This window comes from Dama dama, chromosome 5, assembly GCF_033118175.1.
Source record: "Dama dama isolate Ldn47 chromosome 5, ASM3311817v1, whole genome shotgun sequence".
Taxonomy (NCBI): domain Eukaryota; kingdom Metazoa; phylum Chordata; class Mammalia; order Artiodactyla; family Cervidae; genus Dama; species Dama dama.
In genome coordinates, this window is record NC_083685.1 from 123708065 (window position 1) to 123728927 (window position 20863).

The 20863-nt window shown below is 49.9% G+C and overlaps 1 protein-coding gene across 3 annotated transcripts in view; it reads right to left on the reverse strand.

Annotated features, from left to right (window-relative positions):
- SEPTIN9 (septin 9) overlaps positions 1-20863 on the reverse strand; it is a 177925-nt gene that overhangs the window by 128545 nt on the left and 28517 nt on the right. The window contains exon 1 of one of the 3 annotated variants that reach the window (XM_061144709.1): positions 20635-20768. The exons of the other annotated variants lie outside the window; for them this stretch is intronic. Coding sequence (XP_061000692.1) covers positions 20635-20659 — 25 coding nt within the window. The 5' untranslated portion in view covers positions 20660-20768. Of the gene's footprint in view, positions 1-20634; positions 20769-20863 lie in introns of those variants that run through there. 3 annotated transcript variants of the gene reach the window in all.

Below are 20863 nucleotides of genomic sequence, written 5' to 3' on the forward strand. Positions count from 1 at the left end.
CAGGACTCCAGGACAAGGGCCAACCTGAAGTGTGACCCCTCCTGACCTCAAGAGACTCCCTGGGGCACAGGCGGGTCTCCTGAGCCCTCCAGAGCTGGGACATGCAACGCCAGGACAGGCCCTCAACTGCGCTGGACGCTTCTGGCAAAATCTACTCTTCTGAAAGTGAACTGTTCCCACCCACCTCCACTTTCTGTTCCTTTGAATGAACAGCAACAAAAAAACATGACTTTGTGCCAAAGGTGGGGCCGGAAGTTTCCCAGAGTCCAGTTTCCTGTCAGACCTAGGTACAACCCACAAGAGAGGTCTGTGTGTGTGTCTGAGTGCACATGCGTGCATGTGTGTGTATGTGCGTAAGCGTGTCCCGCCACGTGCAGCCTGGGGAAGGGTGGAGAAGCTCATGGAAATTCTTACTGGTGTCAGGAAGATAGAAAAATGGGAAATGAGACTGTGTGCACGCACACACACACACACACACACACACACACACACACACAGCCCAGAGGGAAGGTCTTAACTTTCTTTCACCTGGAAAGATCTCTGGGCTTGGGAAACAAGACTGGATGAAATAGAAAATAACACGAGTTGCAGAGGATGTGGAGAAATTGGAACTCTTGGGCGCTGCTGGTGGGAATGTCAAATGGTGCCACCTCAACCAAAAACAGTTCAGGGGTGCCTCAGAAAATCGAATGTAGAACGACCATTGTTGTTTGTGCTTATTCGCTCAGTGCAACAGGACGTGCCCGTGGAAGATGTGCCTTGAGTGTCTCCACCGTCCGTCCATCAGTCCCCACCAGGTGTGGAAGGCATTTCGACCAGTTTCCGCTGTGCTCCTAGTCTCACCCCCATCTCATTTCCTCCTCCAGGCTCCTGTAATCCCTCAGCTGCATGCTCCAACCCCCACCTTTGCACTTGGGTGTGAACCATTTCCTCTGCAGGCACGTGCACACATACACGGTGCGGGGGGTGCAGGGAGGGGCATCTTTCTGCAGAGCAGAAGGGGCTGCTCTTCCTGGTCGCCGGGGCCTCGTTCCTCCTGACACAGCTGCACCAAGCTAGCAGCCAGCAGGCCCCTTCCCGTGGACCAGCTCTAGCCCCCCAGCCCCCCAGCCCACACTGGGACACTGGAAGGCACATCCTCTGCACCAGCTCCATCCAACCTGCCCACACCCTCCAGAAGTTTCTCAGCCACCCAATAAGCTGCTGGGCAGACCAACTCCAGCTTTCCCAGATGGCGCACTGGTAAAGAATCTGTCTGCCAGGGCGGGAGATGCAAGAGACATGGGTTCAATCCCTGGGTCAGGAAGATCCCCTGGAGAAGCAAATGGCAACCCAGTCGAGTATTCTTGTCTGGAGAATCCCATGGGCAGAGGAGCCTGGTGGGCTACAGGGCTACCCACGGGGTCACAAGGAGTCAGGCATCACTGAAGCAGCTTCACACACATGCACGGTTGTTCTATAGTTCAGCGGGGAAACAACGTGCCTGCAATGCAAGAGACACAGGAGGCTGTGGGTTCAATCCCTGTGTTGGGAAGATCTCCGGGGGAGGAAAATGGCAACCCACTCAAGTATTTTTGCCTCAAAAATCCCATGGACAGAGGAGCTTGTAGGACTGCAGTCCAAAGGGTAGCAAAGAGTCGGACATGACTGAGTGGATAAGCACGAAAAACAGTGGTCATTCTATATTTAGTTTTCCGAGGAACTCCCAAACTGTTTTCCATCGAAGCTGCACCATTTGACATTCCCATCAGCAGCGCCCAAGGGTTGCTATTTCTTCTCATCCTCCCCAACACGTGTTATTTTCTGTTTTTTTGTTTTGTTTTATTAAAATGGCCTTTCTAATGAATGTGAGGTGGTATCTCATTGCAGAATTGATTTGTGTTACCCTCATGATAAGACTTCCCTTGTGGCTCAGACAGTAAAGCATCTGCTATATCTCCTATATTCAGGAGGCCCGGGTTCCAGCCCTGGGTGGGGGAAGATCTCCTGAAGAAAGAAATGGCAACCCACTCCAGTATTCTTGCCTGGAAAATCCCATGGATGGAGGAGCCGAGTAGGCTACAGTCCGTGGTGTTGCAAAGAGTCAGACACAACTGAGCGACTTCACTTTCTTTCTTTCACTTTCATGATTAGTGATGTTGAGCATCTTTCCATGCGCCTGTTGGCATCTGCATGTCTCCACTGGATAAACGTCTATTGAGGCCCTTGGCCAATGTTTTAATTGGATTGTTTTTTTGTGTGTGATTGAGTTGTAGAATTTTTAATATAGTCTGGATATGAAATCCTTATCAGCTATATGATTTGAAAAAAAAAAAAACCATTCTATGGATTACCTTTGTGTTCGGTTGATAACCATATTTGATTCACAGAAGTTTTTAATTTGATGAAGCTCAGTTTACCTATTCTTTCTTTTGTTGCCTATGCCTTTCAGTATCAAATACAAGAAATCATGGCCAAATGCAATGTGCCAAAGTTTTCCCCTACATTTTCTTCTACAGTAGTTATTTCTTGTCTTTGCTGTTTCTACGTTCTTCAGAGTCCTCTTTCAACCTTGCAATAGTTAACCACCTTTTACCAGTTAATAACTCTTTACTTTTCACTTTGCTGTTCAAATTACTGGTGTGGTTTCTGTTTCCTGCCTGGGCCCCAACCGATACACCAAGTAAGTAGAAGGAAGGAAGTAATGAAGATAAGAGCAGAAATCAAGGAAATGGAAAATCGAAACAAAATACAGCCAAAAGTTGGTTCTTTAAAAGATCTACAGATCAATAAACTCAGAGCTAGACTGATAAGAGAGAGAAAAAGAAATGAAGACCACAAACTTTCAATATTAGGAATGAAGGGTTATCCCTAAGATCCTATAGATATAAAAAGTATAATAAGGGAATATTATGAACAACTTTATATGAATAAATTCAATAACTTTCATGAAACAAATTCCTTCAAAATAAAATTGACCAAAACTGATATAAGAGGAAGCAAAAAATTTGAACAGTTCTCTTTATATGTTAATCATATATTTAAATAATATTTAATACCTAATTAAATATTTATTTAATATATTTAATACTTTTTTTTAGGTGCACTGTGTGGCTTACAGGATCTTAGTTCCCTGACCAGAGATGGAACACAGGCCCTCAGCAGTGGAGTCCTAACCACTGGACCACGAGGGAAATCCCTAATATACATTTTAAAATTAATTTTGTAATAAAAAAAAAAAAAACTTTCCAAAAAGAACACTATAGGGAAAGATGGTTTCCTTGGTGACCTCTATCAAACATTTAAGGAAGGAAATAACATCAATCTTATACAAACTTTTATAGAAAATAGAGAAGAGAGAACACTCTGAACTCATTTTATGAGGCCAAAATAATCCTGATCAAAACATCACCAAAACAAACTAACAGAAAATTCCACATCAGTATCCTTCATGAATCTACAAACACACACACACACACATCCCTAAAAATAAAAAGAAAAACTAGGCAAATCAAATCCACCAATACATAAATAAACAATTTATCAGTTGAGCGTCCTAGACTTACTCTAGGAAGGCAAACTTGGTTTAATATTCAAAACTCAATCACTGTGGGACTTCCTTGGCTGTTTGGTAGTTAAGACCTGATGCTTCCACTTCAGGGGGGATGGGTTCCATCTCTGGTGGGGGAATGAGGATCCCTTATGGGGCAGGATGCAGTCAAAAAAACCAATTCAATCACTGTAATGTATCTTCAATATGAATAAAGGAGAAAAGTGATCATTTCAACAGATACAGGAAAAGTATTTACTAAAGTCAACACCCATTCTTGTTCAAAACTCTGAAAAATTAGGGATAGAAAGAAATCTCCCCAGTCTGACAAAAAGCATATATGCAAAATCTATATTTAATATGATATGTTCCGACACAAAGCCAGGATGTCCATGTACCAGTTCTATTCAACACTGTACTTGTAGTTTCGGCTACTGCAATAAGGCATGAAAAATACAGTCATCGAGATCAGAAAGAAAGAAGTAAAACTGACTATTTTCAAATAACATCATTGTTTACTTAGAAAATCATGAAACATCTATAAAACAAGTACTAGAATAATAAATGATAAGATCACAGGATATAAGATTTATACATAAAAGTCCACTGCATTTTATATAATCTTTATATACTAGCGGCAAACAACTGCTGCTAGAAAATGGAATTTAAAATGTATATTCAATTTATAATAGCACCAAAAAGAAGTTAGAATAAATTAAACTTTTGACATGAAGAACTTTTCATTGAAAATGACAGAACAACATAATTCTGTAGAGATTAGAGATATATAAAAAGATCCTTAAAATGGAGATATTAATTAATTAAAATTTTTTTTAAATTAGAGGACTCAATGTTATTAAAACATCAGTTCTCCTTAAGTTGAACTACAGATTCAACGCAATCTCAATCAAAATTTTCAGTGTTTTGTAGAAGCTGACACTTTATGTCTAAAATTCATAAGGAAACTCAAAGCACCAAATATTCTTGGCCCAATGCAATGTTTTGGATATATTGTGAGATCCTATTTCAAGGCTTATTTTTCAGTCACATTAATCAAGATAGTGTAGTACTGGCAAGGAAAAAAAAGGACAAAATACCAACAAAACAGGAAAACTGAAATACAGCCACATATATAAAATTAATTGATTTTCAACAAGAGTGCCAAATAATTTAATGGGGTAAGAATGTCTTTTCAACAAATGGTTCTAGAACAAATGAACGTCCACAAAGAAAAGACAACAAAATGGACCTTAACCCCCTATGTCTTACCTTACAGAAAAATTAACTCAAGATGGCTGCTGAACACAACATAAAAGTTCTAACTATAAAGCTTCTAGAAGGGAACACTGAAAATACCTGCGCCACTTGGGGGTCAGCAAAGCTTTCTTAGAAAGAACACAGAAAGCAGTAACCACAAAGAAGTAACTTTGTTAAATTAAACTCAGCAGTGGCCACATGACCGGAAAAGGTCCGTTTTCATTCCAATCCCAAAGAAGGGCAATGCCAAAGAATGTTCGAACTACCACACAGCTGCACTCATCTCACATGCTAGCAAAGCAATGCTCAAACTCTCCAAGCCAGGCTTCAACAGTACATGAACCATGAACTTGCAGATTTAGAAAAGGCAGAGAAACCAGGAATCAAATTGCCAACATCCGTGGAATTACAGAAAAAGCAAGAGAGTTCCAGAAAAACACCTACTTCTGCTTTACTGACTATGCCAAAGTTTTTGACTGTGTGGATCACAAAATAATGTGGGAAATTCTTAAAGAGATGGCAACACCAGACCACCTTACCTGCCTCCTGAGAAATCTGTATGCACGTCAGGAAGCAACAGTTAGATCTGGATGTGGAACAGCAGACTGGTTCCAAATTGGGAAAGGAGTACATCAAGGCTGTATATTGTCACCCTGCTTATTTAACTTATATGCAGAGTACATCATGAGAAATGTCAGATTGGACGAAGCACAAGCTGGAATCAAGATTGCCAGAAGAAATATCAATAACCTCAGATATGCAGATGACACCACCCTTATGGCAGAAAGTGAAGAGGAACTAAGAGCCTCCTGATGAAAGTGAAAGAGGAGAGTGAAAATGTTGGCTTAAAACTCAACATTCAGAAAACTAAGATCATGGCATCCAGTCCCATCACTTCATGGCAAATAGATGGGGAAGCAATGGAAACAGTGAGAGACTTTATTTTGGGGGGCTCCAAAATCACTGCAGATGGTGACTGCAGCCATGAAATGAAAAGATGCTTGCTCCTTGGAAGAAAAGCTATGACCAACCCAGACAGCATATTAAAAAGCAGAGACATTACTTTGCCGACAAACATCTGTCTAGTCAAAGCTATGGTTTTTTCAATTAGTCATATATGGATGTGAGAGTTGGGCTGTAAAGAAAGCTAAGTGCTGAAGAATTGATGCTTTTGAACTGTGGTGTTGGGGGAGACTCTTGAGAGTCCCTTGGACTGCAAGGAGATCCAACCAGTCAATCCTCAAGGAAATCAGTCCTGAATCAGTCATTGCAAGGACTGATGCTGAAGTTGAAACTCCAATACTTTGGCTACGTGATGTGAAGAACTGACTCACTGGAAAAGACCCTGATGCTGGGAAAGATTGAAGGCAGGAAGAAAAGGGGATGACAGAGGATGAGATGGTTGGATGACATCACTGACTCGATGGACATGAGTTTGAGCAATCTCTGGGAGCTGGTGCTGGACAGGTAAGTCTGGTGTGTGGCAGTTCATGGGGTCACAAAGAGTCGGACATGACTGAGTGACTGAACTGAACTGAACTGAAATTAAACTTCAGCAAAATTAAAATTACAAACTTCTGCTTACCAAAAGCTGTATCATAAAGAAAGGAGTAGGGACTTTCCTGGTGGTCAAGTGGCTAAAGACTCTGTGCTCCCAATACAGGGGACCAGGGTCCAAATCCCTGGACAGGGACTAGATCCCACATGCTGCGACTAAAGCTCCTGCAAGCTGCAAGTAAGACTCCTGTGCAGCCAGTTAAACAAATATATTTTAAGAACAAAGGAGTAGGCAAGCCACGGAGTGAGAAAAAAATATTTGCAACTCATGTATCTAACAAAAGACCAGTATCCAGAAAGAATTTAAGAATAACCCAATTTTAAAATGGGCAACAGATTTGAAAAGACATTTCACAGAGGAAAGTATACGGAAGGCCAATAAGCACATGGAAATGTGCTCCACAGCCTGAGTCATCAGACAAATGGAAATTGAAGCCAGAATGAGATACCACCACACACCCACCAGAAAGACTACACCGTGAGCCAGACAGCACCAAACGTTGGCGAGGATGTGGAGCCTCCGGAATGCTCAGACGTGGCTGGTGGGCGTGCAAAAACACAACAGCTGCTTGGGGCAGAGAATGTGGCAGCTTCTTACAGATCGAACCACATTCCTATCCTCTGGCCCAGCACAATTCTACTCCCTGGTATTTACAGAAGAGACATGGAAGCATATGGCCACAAGAAACCTACCCAAGAATCTTTATTCATGAGCCCTCCAAAATGGAAATGGCAAGGGGCCCGTGAACAGAACGGCTAAATGTTCACGCAATGAACACTACGCAGCAGTCCTAGAGCAACTACTGTTACCTACAGCAACATGGGTGCATCTGAAAAATATATACATATTCAAACTGGCAAAATTAATCTACCGTGGCAAAAAAAAATCAGAAGTTAGGGAGGTGGAGGCAGAAATTAGCCAGGAGAGGGATTCATGCAGGGGTGATGGTGATGCTCTATATGCTGATAGGAACTGGGACACAGAGAATAGTGCTGTTACGACCTGAGCATTTCACGATACATCAGTTTTACCTCAAAGAAAGAAAAGGAACCACAAACAAACACTGGACTCTGGCTGCCGTTGTTGTTATTGTTGTTCAGTCGCCCAGTCCTGTCTGACTCTTTGTGACCCCGTGGAATGCAGCACACCAGGCCTCCCTGTCTCTCACCATCTCCCGAAGTTTGCCCAAGTTCATGTCCGTTGCATCGGTGATGCCATCCAGCCATCTCATCCTCTGAAGCCCTCTTTTCTTTCTGCCCTCAATCTTTCCGATGGCAGACAAGGACTCTGATGAGTGAGAGGCAAACTGAAGTGTTTGCAGGGTCACGTGAGCTGCTATCAACAACTGATTTTGAAACGCATCCAAAAAAAACCACACGGGCTGTTGGTGGAGGGAGGGATGGGTGTGTGACGAAGCCAGGAGCAGAATGAGCCCTGAGGAATCTAGGTGGTGGGTGTGGGGGTGTGTGCACTGTAATTCTTTGATCTTTCCTGCGTGTCTGAAATTTTTCATAGTAAAAAGTTGGAAAATTTTAAGAGACTGAAATATATCAACCAAAAATAGAAAAGCAAGAAGAGGTAGCAGGAGACCCCTCCCTGAAGCCCTGAGCTCTCAAACCTCCCTTGTCTGGTGAGGGTTGAGGACCACCTTCTGGGAGATCTGCAGTGTTCCAGCCCCAGTGCCAGGGTAGGGGCCAGCCTCACAGTACTTCTCACTTCCCCACCTGTCACTTCCCTCGTTGCAGCAGCCAAGTGAGTGGAAATAACACCAGGACAGTGTGCACGTGCCAAGTCACTTCAGTTGTCTCCGACTCTGCGACCCGTTGGGCTACAGGCTCCTCTGTCCATGGGATTCTCCAGGCAAGAACACTGGAGTGGGTTGCCATGCCCTCCTCCAAGGGTTCTTCCCAACCCAGGGATGGAACCTGTGTCTCTTAGGTCTCTTGCCTTGGTTCTTTACCACTAATGCCACCTCGGAAGCCCCACTAGGGCTGCCTCTTCCCACAAATTTCATGAAAATGAAAACCCAGCAGGAACTGGGCTCTTGAGAGCCTGCACCGCCACCTCCTGGAGGAAAGGCTACTTGCACCTGAATGCCTGCCCCTTTTTGGGTCTGGCTTCACAGCTGTCCCCTCGCTCACTCCCAGGGCTCAGCCAGGCCCTCGCTGTGGTAAATCTGGGGGTGAGATGCACGGAAGATGCATTCCTCCAGAACCTGGGCCCCGCGGTTCACAGCTTCTGAGGAGGTGTGCGCTCCCCTTCCCCTCCTAGCTGCTCTCTACAGGCTTGGGGGAGGCGGGTGCTACAGGGAGGTCCTGGAGGTATGCTCCCCCCACTTTCGAACACACGTCACAAAGGCACAGCCCAAGACCACTCTCTCAAGGTGATGAACAAGTCCCCAGCCTGCTATCAACCCCAGCCCCTTCCCTCTGTCTTGGACACGGGCCACATCAGGATTGATGGTGGTTTAGTCACTGCACTGTGTCCAACTCTCGTGACCCCATGGACTGTAGCCCACAAGGCTCGTCTGTCCATAGGATTTCCCAGGGAAGAATACTGGAGTAGGTTGCCATTTCCTTCTCCAAGTGTTCTTCCCGACCCAGGGGTCAAACCTGGGTCTCCTACATTGCAGGTGGTCTCCCGCATTGCAGGCAGTTTCCAAAAAAGAACCTGAAGCACAGAGAGCTGAAGTCATTTTCAAAGGATCGTACAAGTAAGGTGTAATGGGAGAGGGCTCTTCATCTCAGCCAGACCTTATGCTTTTTGTACGATAACACACTGCACCCCCATGAAGTCAAAGATGCGTGCGTGCGTGCGTACTCGGTCCTGCCCGACTCTTTGGGACCCCGTGGACTGTAGCCCACCAAGCTCAGGACTAGAACACTCTAAAGACCCTTGAAGTTGGAAAAACACTGAGAAGTCATTCTAAAGATGTAGTTCTTGGGACTTGCCTGGTGGCCCAGTGGCTAAGACTCTGCACTCCCAGTGCAGGGAGGCCAGATTTAATCCTTGGTCAGGGAACTAGATCCCACACGCCTCAACTAAGAGTTTGCATGTCTCAACTAAAGAGCTCACATGCAGCAATTAAAGGATTTTGCAAGCCACACCTAAGACCCAGAGCAGCCAAATATATATATCCCAGGTGGCGCTAGTTATAAAGAATCAACCTGCCAATGCAGGAGATGCAAGAGATGCGTGTTCGATCCCTGGATCAGGAAGATCCCTGGAGAAAGGCATGGCAACCCACTCCAGTTTTCTTGCCTGGAGAATCTCATGGACAGAGAAGCCTGGCGAGCTACAGTTCATGGGGTCGCAAGGAGCAGGACACGACTGAGCGACTAACACCTTCACTTTTCATATATTTTTAAAGATGTAGTTCTTTAGTTATTATCAGATAACAAGACGTTGACATCTCCCAGGGTGGGCATGCCTGAGTGCCCTGCATCCTTGGATGGAATAAGCCACCTGGAGAAGGCAGCTGAGCCCAGTGGAGGGACAAGCCAGCCAGGGCTGGGCTGGGCTGGGCTGGGCAGATGGTGAGGGGCAAAGTCCAGACTGAGGTGCACCAGGGGAAGAGGAGCAGAGAGAGACACGGGCCTGAGCAAAGCCACGGGAAGGGAGGCCTCGGGTTGTGCACTGAGCCCCGTGTGCCCGACGGTCACACTGTGCCACCCCCATCGGTGCCCTGGGGTGGTCAGGAGTCTTGCTGTCCTAGTAGCAAGCGAGGCTCTTGAGGGAAGCGGGGTATCCTATCAGAGGGACTCCTCTGTCCCCATGTGGCTCTCTCCAGGTGAGCAGCAATGGTGTCAGGAAAGGACAGAGGGAGAAGCCAGGACAGGCTGCCGCAGGGTCAACTCTGAGATGCCCCAGAAACAGAAGCCGGGGGAGCAGCAGCTCAGGCCACACCAGCAGGAGGGGGGGTCGGTGCCCTGACCCGTGAGCCGCATCACGGTCACACCTCCCCGGAACCACCTCCTCCCTGACCCACAAGCCCTGGGGGCCGCGGCCAGCAGTGCCGGCTGGGTGCCTGGGCTCCCCGGGTGCCTCCATTCTGCCGCACTAGCTCTGGATGCAGGATGCGGCGAGTTCTGTGAGGAGGAGCTCTGTGCGGGCTCGAGGGGGCGCCGGGAGCAGGAGAGGAGGGTGCTCGGCACACGCACAGTGCCAGCGCCCCGGGGTTCCCAGCACCGGCCTCTCTGGGTGACACGGGACACGGAGGGGACACCGTGGACCCTGGGGGAGCAGTGGAGGGTCTGAAGGAAAAGAAGCAGGAGGCTGGGAGAGTAGCCGGAGGCCCACTCTGGACCAGAGGAGAGGGTTGGCCTCGGAGGGGAGAGAAGGGATGCAGAGGTGGGTGAAGGGAGGTGGCACAAGGGGGTCCCGGTGGGACCAGCGGCTGCGACAGAGCAGGAGGGGAATGGGCCGCAGCCCAAGGTCACACTGGCTCCTCAGTCCCCCCCAACTCCGCCTAACTGGCCACCTCTCCTCTCCTGCCCGCCTCCCCCAGGGACCAAGCCAGATCCCCGGGGCCTCGGCTACCGTTCCATCACGGAAGGAGGCTCTGACTCACCCCAGCTCTGAAGGCCGGTGGAGAACATTCTGTATTCCTGAGCCTCCCCCAGAGTCAGGAGCCCAGAGCTGGGAGAAAGCTCAGAGGCTTCAAGGGGGCCGGTGGGATGGGACGGCATCCTCAGACACACTGGGCACACAGGGCCACGACCCCACTTTGGGGGCATGGGCAGGCATGGAGGCTCAGAACCCAGGCCTCAGGCCACCCCTGCCCCCTCAGCCAAGCATACAGCAAACCACAGACTCTGCGCTCAGAGACCGCAAGCACTCCATCCTAAAGGCAAGCAGTGGTGGGGCGGGGCTGGCCACCACGTCAGTGCGTCCAGCGGCCTCTCCAACCACCAGGGTCCACCCAGCAATCAGAGGCTCCCCCCCACCCCGCAGCTGCTAGAGAGATGATCACGGCCACCCCTCTGGGCTCCCTGGCTTCTCCTCCCTGCCTGGCAGCCACTGGGCACTCGGGTCCTGTCGCTTCCTCCACGTGGCACCCATCACACCACAGGAAAAAAAAACAAACCATCACCAGGGCCTCCGAGGCCTGGCCTGACCTGAGTCCATCTTGCTGGTCTCAGACTTGCCTGTCTCTTCCAAAAACACAGTCCAGCCACTGGCCCCTCCACAATGTTCTAACCTCAGGGCCTTTGCATCTGCTATTTCCTTTGCCTCAATGTCCTTCCTCAGGATCCTGGCCTGGTCAGGTCCTTCTGGACATGTACGTTTCAGCTCAGCGCCACCCTCTCAAGGAAGGTGTTCATCAATACACATAAATACACGCATACACACCCGTGCACCTAGTAACAATCACATCACCTGTTCTTTGCTTTTCCATCTCAAGTCAAAAATTGGTGTGTGTTTTGGTGAGCTGCCTGACAGCGATTTCAGATGACCAGTCCCAAAGAAGCAAGGGACTGGCTGTCCCCTGCCCCTTACTTTAGGCCAAGTGCCTAGGAGACGCCTGAACCTAGCAGGACCTCCGTAAATGTTTGCCGGCTAATTGGGACGACAGCTGTCAGTAGTCACCCTGCAAACAGGAATTTGGAGATGTCATGACCTGAGATGAACTCAAAGGTCATGACCTGAGATGGACAGAGGTCACTGATTGGTCACTCGCGCTGGCAGCAGGGAGACCGGGAACGTGGGTAGCAACAGGTGCTAGAGTACGGGCTGCTGCCATCCAGAGCCGGGCGGCTCTTCACACCGGCAGACAGGCCCAGCCCCAGAGCGTTTTCTTTACTGTCTGAGCCACGAGGGAAGCCCTCCAAAAGCATTTTCAAGTTTTCATAGTAAACTTTCAGAGCCGGTGCTTCTTTGCTAATTCCAAGGGGTGTGTTGCTTTGTTTATTCAGCTTGCTCAAGTCAGAGTTTCCTCGTTTGTTAAAAAAAAAGAAAGAAAGAAAAAAAGGAGAGAGTATCAGAAGGTCTAAGGCGGGTCCCAAGCCCAAAGGCAGTGGAGGGGTTCTCCAGGAGCTGAGACCTGCATTGCTAACTGTCCTGAGTTCCAGTGAGGCCACTGGTTAAAGGAAAACTCCCTAGTTTCTCCACTGCGTCCCACCCCCACCCCACGCCCAGCCCAAGGGAAGTGGAATCCACCACTGCAGAATCCATGTGAGACCGGTGGAGGCAGGACTGTGGTCTGCGGGACTTTGGGCAAAGAGCTTTTGGTGGTGGCTTCCATTAGGAGATTCGGGCCCAGATGGGAAGGGAGACCACGGGGATGACCAGCTCTGAGCAGACGGTCATCGCAGACGTGAGGCCAGGATCGCAGAAGCAGAGAGGAACAGGGCTGGAGGAGGCTTCTGAGACTAAGCATGGGGACAGAACATCACAGACACAGCCAGTCCCACATGCAAGCTGGGCGGTGAGGCTACCGAGAACAGAAGGCCCGCCTGACAGTGGGCAGAGCCCATGTCCAGCCAGGTTCTGGACCAGAGCGGAGGCTCCCTGGCTGGCCTGAGAGGGGATGGTCAAGGCCAGGTCCAACCCAGAATCTCCCCCACTTCCTGCCACCCAATGCAGTCAACTTGGGTGTGAGAGGGGGAAAAAAAAGTAGTGAGTCAAGAACCCAGGACGTGAACTTGGAGCCTTACCTCACACCATGTACAAAAAAAAACTCAAAATGGAGCATAGGCCTAAATACAAAAGCCAAAACTACAAAACTGTCAGAGAGAAACACAGGGAGAAAGCTTTGTGACATTGGGTATGACACCAAAAGCATGGACATTAAAAGAAAAAAATTAATAAATTGAGTTTCATCAAAATTAAAAATTTGGGGGAACTTCCCTGGTGGGCCAGTGATTAAGAATCCACCTGCCAATGCAGGGGACTCAGGTTCCATCCCTGGTCTGGGAACTAAGATCTCCCATGCCTCGGGACAACTAAGCCCGTGTGGAGAGGCCACCGCAATGAGAAGCCCGCACACCGCAATGGAGAGTAGCCCCCGCCGGCCACAACTAGAGAGAGCCTGTTGGCAGCAGTGAAGACCCAGTGCAGCCAAGAACAAACACATAAAATTTAAAACGTTTAAGCACCAGAGGAGACGATCAACAGAATGAAAAGACAACACACAGAATGGAAAAAAATATTTACAAATCTTAAGTCTGATGAGGAATTAATATCCAGAATATGTTTTTAAAAAAACACTAGGACTTTCTTATCAGTCCAGTGGTTAAGACTCTGGGCTTACAATGCAGGGGGCTCAGGTTTGATCCCTGGTGGGGAGGAGCGGGGATCCCACATGATACACAGCGAGGCCAGAGGGTGGGGGGCGGGGGTGGAATTCTACAACTCAATCACACACAAAAACAAACAACCCAATTAAAAAGTTGACAAAGGGCCTCAACAGACATTTCTCTGAAGACATACAGATGCCAACAGGTACATGGGAAGGTGCTCAACATCACTAATCATTAGGGAAACGCAAATCAAAACTGCAATGCAGTACCCCCTTACTGCTGTTAAAACAAATAACAGAAAATAACATGCGCTGGGGAGGATGTGGAGACACTGGAACCCATGTATGCTGTTGGTGGGAATATAGAATGGTACAGCTGTGGTAAAAAGCAGTATGGAAGTTCCTCCCAAAATTACACATGGAATTACCATGTGGTGGTTCGTATGGTAAAGAATCCACATGTAATGCAGGAGACCTGGGTTCAATCCCTGGGTTGGGAAGATCCCCTGGAGGAAGGCATGGCAACCCACTCCAGTATCTGCACCTAGAGAATCCCATGGACAGAGGAGCCTTGTGGGCTGCAGTCCACGGGAATGCAAAGACACGACTGAGCGACTAACACTTTCACTTACTTTCTCCACGCGATCCAGTTATTCTCCTTCTGGGTGTGTATCCAGAAAAATCTGAAAGCAAGGACCTGAGCAAATACCTATAAACCCAGATTTATGGCAGCACCTTTCATAAGAGCCAAAAGGTGATTCTTGATAGACCATGGTTAAACAAAATACAGTCTATCCATATAAAGGAATATTATTCTGCCTTAAACAGGAGGGGACTCTGACACCTGCTACAACATACAGGAACTTTGAAATCATAAAATGAAATAAGCCAGTCACAAAAAGACAACTATTGCATGGTTCCATTTATATGAGGAACCTGAAATAGTCAAATTCATGTAGACAGAAAGCAGAAGGCTGCTGGGCAGGGCCAGGGAGGACAGGGGAATGAGGAAGCAGTGTTTAATAGAGCTTCACTTGGAGAAGATAGGGGCTTCCCTGATAGCTCAGTTGGTAAAGAATACACCTGCAATGCAGGAAACCCCAGTTTGATTCGTGGATTGGGAAGATCCTCTGGAAAAGGGATACACTACCCACTCCAGTATTCTTGGGCTTCCCTTTGTGGCTCAGCTGGTAAAGAATCCACCTGCAATGCGAGACCTGGGTTCCATCCCTGGGTCAGGAAGATCTCCTGGAGAAGGGAATGGTTACCCACTCCAGTATTCTGGCCTGGAGAATTCCATGGACCGTATAGTCCATGGGGTTGCAAAGAGTCGGACACGACTGAGCAACTTTCACTTTCACTTCACTTTGAGATGATGGAAAAAGTTCTGGAGATGGATGGATGGCTGCACAACTACGTGAGAGCACTTAATGCCACTGGATTATACACCTAAAGATCATTTAAAAGGTACACTTTATATCACGTGATATCTCTTACATGTGGAGTCTTTAAAATGGGTTGTTGTTGTTTAGTCGCTAAGTCCTGTCTGACTCTTTGTGACCCCATGGACTGGAGCCCACCTGGCATTTCCCAGGCAAGAACACTGGAGTGGGTTGCCATTTCCTCTTCCAGGGAATCTTCCCGACCCAAGGATCAAACTCACATCTCCTGCATTGGTAGGCAAGATTCTTTGCCACTGAGCCACCAGGGAAGTCCTAAAAAAAAGGGTGCAAATGCCCTTAGGTACAAAACAGAAATAGAGTCACAGATATAGAAAACAAACTATGATTATCAGGGAATAAAGGTGGGGGTGGATAAACTGGGAGAATGGGGTTGACATACACACACACACACATATATAATAGATAATTAATAAGGACCAGGAACTTAGCACCCAGAACTCTACTCAATACTCTGTAATGGGATTTCAGGGGCTAAGGTTCCATACTTCCAATACAGGGGGCCCAGGTTCAACCCCTGGTCAGGGAGACCAGGTTAGACTGCCCATGTTTTAAGATCCCGAATGTCGCAATGAAGATGAAAGATCCCACATGCTGCAACTAAGACTTAGAGAAGTCAAATTAATTAATTAACTAAAATAAATATTATTTTAAAAACCACTCTGTCATGACCTATATGTATAACTGATTCACTTTGCCGTACACCGGAAATGAATACAACATTGTAAACCAACTATAATAAATCTTTTTTAAAAAGGTACATTTTATATTATGTACATTTTACCACAATTTGTTTTAAATGAGTCCAGAGCCCTGGGCACCCGAGATCCTTATTCTACAGAAAGACTACAGTGACCACAGAAGTGGTCAGTCCCAATCTCACGCTATATTGTTATTGAAGGCGGTTCTTTATTGTTTAACAATGTGATGGTCAAGCCATTCCTTACTAGGACTTGCATTGAAATAAATGCTCTAATCAAGAAAGGTTTTGGACAGACCTATTTGGGGCGCAAAGAAAAAGCATTACAAAGCACCATGTGAAGGTGACCTCACCCGGCAGGCTAACCCCGGTATCACACTGTCCCAGGTCCACTCTGTCCCCAGAGCCTGCCCCAGGCCTCACCCCACCAGCAGGGGACACGAGGCAGCTCCCAGCAGGAAGGTGCCTGGAAGTGAGGCAGGCAGGCTTCTGGAATTCTCATGGGGCTGGGCTTCCCACACCACACCAGGGGTAGGGGACCCAATGGCAAAGGCTTGCAGCCAGACTCAGGGACTTCAAGGGATCTTAGGATATGGAATTATCCTGTGCATCCAGGACGTATGATAACTGGAGTGGGTTGAATGGTGGCCTCCTCAAAACTCATGTTCACCTGGAATCTGTGGACATGGTCCTATTTGGAGAAAAGGGTCTTGCTGATGTCATTAGGATAAGGATCTGGAGTTTTGGTCATGCTGGATTATATGTGTGCTCAGTCCCTCAGTCCTGTCCGACTCTTTGCGACCCCACGGAGTATAGTTCGCCAGGCTCCTCTGCCCACAGGAGTTCCCAGCAAGAATACTGGAATGGGTTGCCATTTCCTCCTCCAGGAAGGAAATGACCTTTTCCCAGAGATCAAACCCACATCTCCTGCATCTCCAGCGCTGGCAGGCAGATTCTTTACCACTAAGCCATCTGGGAAGTCCCAATGGATTACTGTAATGGGCCCTAAATCCAGGAACGAGTGTCCTTCTAAGAGAGAAGCAGAGGGAGATCTGAGACACAGAAAGCTGTGTGACAACAGAGACAAAGACTGGAGTGAGCACCCAGCAGCCAAGGATGCCAAGGAGCACCAGTCACCACCAGAAGCCAGGAGACTCACGGAGAGGATGCTGTCTCAGGGCATCCTGAAGGAACCAACCCTCCAACACATCGACTTCGGACTTCTGGCCTCCAGGGCTGGGAGAGGATCCACTGCCATCACTGCAAGTTTCCCAGGTGGTGGTACTTGGTTACATCAGCCCTAGGAAACCAAGTGGTACTGGATACCCCTACTGGATACTGGAGTGGGTAGCCTTTCCTTTCTCCAAGGCATCTTCCCAACCCAGGGATTGAACCCAGGTCTCCCGCAAATTGCAGGCAGATTCTTTACCAGCTGAGTCACCAGGGAAGCCCAAGAATACTGGAGTGGGTAGCCTATCCCTTCTCTAGCGGATCTTTTCAATCTAGGAATTGAACTAGGGTAATCAAGCTCTGGCAACGTGGGTCCAGGACACTGATGACCGCAGCGAGTCAAGGGTATGAAGTGCCCAGGGACCCAGAGACAAGAGGGGCCATCAGAGCAAGGCCCAAAGCATGCTTCCCATGATGGGAGGCTGTCCAGACCCCTGCCCGCCCCACGGCCATGACATAGGACCGCCTGAGCCAGTCAGAGAACCAGCTCACTCCTCCTGGGTGAGCCAGGGACAGTCATCCAGTGACAATGCGACCCGGCCCTCCCCGCCCCCCAGACCAGCCTTCATGACCAAGCAGAGAAACGTCTACATTCTCTGCCGACAGCTCACCACGCAGCCATTCCCAGCCTCCCCGAGGCCCAGCTGAGCTAAGTCACTGCCCCCACCACCACCACCTCCCCGCCCCAGTGGAAAGTTCCCTTCCTGGAGATTCTCCCTGCTGAAACACAAGCGCTTGGAACAAGATAAAACTGCTTGATTTGTAAAAGCCACAAAGCCAGTCCAGAACAAGGAAAAAAACGCCGACCCTTGGCTGGAAGGAGCGGCCAGTGTCTCAGCGGCCAGTCACTGCTCGGTGACTCATCCCGGCCTGCTGACAAGCCCTCCGGCATCTTCCCAGGGCACGGCCGCAGTCTCAAGGGGGCTGGAGGCGGCGTGGCTGCCCCGGAGGACCCGGGGCCCCCGGGGCCCAAACCCGGCAGGAGTTGGTGCTCCCAGGAGACGGAGCATGGAGACCTGAGGTCTCCTGAGGCAGCCCCTACCTGCCCCAAGCCCCCTCCCCACCAACCCCTCCTGGACAGCTGCTGGGCAGTGGCCAAGAGTCAGCCAGACCCTCCTTAAATGCCAGCCCAGCGGGCCATGAGCAGGAACAGCCGCTTCAGGAAATTGGCGGGTGAGGCGTCCGGCCAAACAGGCCTCTGTCCACAAACGCTGGGCATCATGACTTGGTGTGCCCGTTGGGGAGGGAGGCAGCTACCTCAACTGCTTAATGGGGTCCCAGAGGGGCTGGGACCGTGAGCGGCAGCCCCGCAGGAGACGGAGACCCCTAGAATCAGCTCAGAGCCCACTGCTGGGGGAGCAAGGCCTCGGGGCCCTGCTGCTCCGTCTCCCCCACTTTATAGGTTACGAAATGGAGCCTAGGGCTGCAGAGCAACTTGCTCGAGGTCCCAGCAGGAACAGGGTAGAGCTAGCTTCCCCGGGGACGGCTGAAGCTCTGAGTTACAATTAAAGACCAAGGTCAAGGTCCGACCAGGCTTGAGGAGCTTAAGGGGACAGGTTGGGGACCTGCCTTTTCTGGAACAAGGTTTCTAACCCAAGGTTTGAAAGAAACAAGTGTCTTTGGATGAAAATGCATCTAAATGAGGATTTCATAGGAATTCCCAACTTTTCCTCAGGCGTAGCCCAGGGGAAGGCCCCTGTTCCACTTCTCATCATGAGGGCGTGGTGCTCAGCGAGGCTATAAAGGCACAGAGCTGACTGTTTATTCAGTTCCTGAAAAAGCTCCTGGAGTCTGCTCAGCCTGGGAGGTTCCAAGACGTTGCCACCACTTCAGACTCCCCAGAGACCCCTTTCTAGCCCTTGTGCTCTGGCTCACTGGTCGCCTGTCTGTCACCCAGCTGGGCCTTGGCTTGGTGATCCGTGAAAGTGAAGGCTGGGCGGCAGGCCCCGGCCAACCAGGCCAGCAGAGTGCCCATCGTCCCAAGTCCTGCACCCAGCGGCCCCTGCTGAGGCTGAGAGCAGGGAACCCTAGCCCGCGCCCCGTCCACCCCGGCCGGCCCACGCCACCGAGCTCAAACACACGTGAGGTGCGGTTCCACCAGCCATGCCTTCTGGCGGTCTGTGGGGCCGCCCCGGCCCCCGCGGTCGGTCACGGTGCCCGTCAGTGCCTGCCCGGCGGCACGGGTGCGCACGCACACCCACCGCCCGTCAGCAGCTCCCCTGCCCATGGGCGCCCCATCCGCCCTGACACCAACTGGGATCTGACCGGCCCCTGGAGCAGCAGGCAAGGGGCTGCCTTCAGAGGAGCCATGGAGACGTCTTCCTCCCCTGGGGCTTCTTGGGGAGTCCCCACCTCCCCCCCACACCGCACGCAATGACAAACAGCAGACCAGTCCAGTGACACCTGTGGAGACACCCAGGGGTCGGCTCGGAGCACCTGAAGCCAGGACGCTGATGCCCAGGATGTCTCAGCCTGCACCGTGTACCCCAGCACCTGGCTCGAGGGGTGCGCCGCAAGCAGCATGCTGGGGAATGAATGGGAATTACTCCTGATGACGTCAGATGCTGGCCCAGGACACATGCCTGGGAGAAGGATCTCAGGAGGGCCACCTGGGAAACAGGGGCTTCTAACCGGGGTGACTGAGGAGGGGCGGCCTCTTTTCTCTCCACTTGTCAGTTCTTGCCCAGTCCTGACGGGGCTGAGCCCACTCGGTGCAGGGCTACCAACGTGACCCCTTAACTCAAAAACACATGCTGTGTGGGGTACGGGGACCACTCCAGGGACCTGGAAGCCCCCTCCAACCCAAGAGCCAGCCGTCTGCCCTCACGCCTTGCCCCACCCCCGTGACATTCAGATGTTCTAATCAGTGATTCTACCCCAGAATCTGACCAAAGCCCACAGAGCCAGTCTTTCTGTTCTGAAACGTCCCATCCAAACAGGGATGCTCACTGCTACCCTCCCTGTTCATTGTGCCCAGGTGAGGACAGGACCCAGATGATGCCAACCTCCACAAGTGGGGGTCACCTCGGTCAACTCCCCCAAGCTTCCAGCAGAATAGGAGGAGTTCTGTCCGCTGTGTGCATACACACACACACACGCACACGCACATACACACACACGCATCTGCACATTTTGTCTGGGCACTGGGAGCTCCCAGCCCTGTAATCAACTCCCAGGAAGGCACCAAAATGCTATTTCAGGGAGGAGACCAAGGCGGCCTTGAAGACGGACTTTGGCGAGCAGTGGACAAACAAACCACATGGTGGACAAACCAACCACAAGCGGCGCCCCGGTGCCGCCGGACCGGACCCCAGCGCCAGAATTGGGTCCCCCCCACCCGACTCTTTCCCGGACTTCGGCGCCCACAGTCTCAGCATTCACAGCCATCTTCAGATGCAAAAGTGGCACGTTGGGAAATGAAAGAGAAATAGTGAGGGAAGGGAGAGCGGAGTTTAAATAAAAGCCAGACTTAGCGAAGCTTCGCTTTTGGAACATTATGGAACATTATGTCCCAGGATCTCAGAACAGAAGAGAGGAAAAGAAATATGCCCGGAAAAATGAGCCGAAGTGACCCCTGGTGCTTATGTCCCGAAGCATAAAGAAAGTTTCGAGTTAAGGGGAAGGGGCAACGCGGGGCGGGGAGGAGGGCCCCTTGCCTACCTGTGATCCGGTCTCTCTCCATCATTACGGATATATTTAGCAGCAGGCGGGAGTCCCAGCGTCCCCCTTTCCAGAGACGTCCTCCCCTTTCTCACCCCGTCGCCCTCCCTCTTTCTGCCTCCTCCTCCTCCTCCTCCAAAAACACTCTTTGTCTGGTCTAATTTCTTCAATCTGTTGCAATCACGAATGCATCCAAATTACCACATTTCCATGTGCTGATCATATGTTT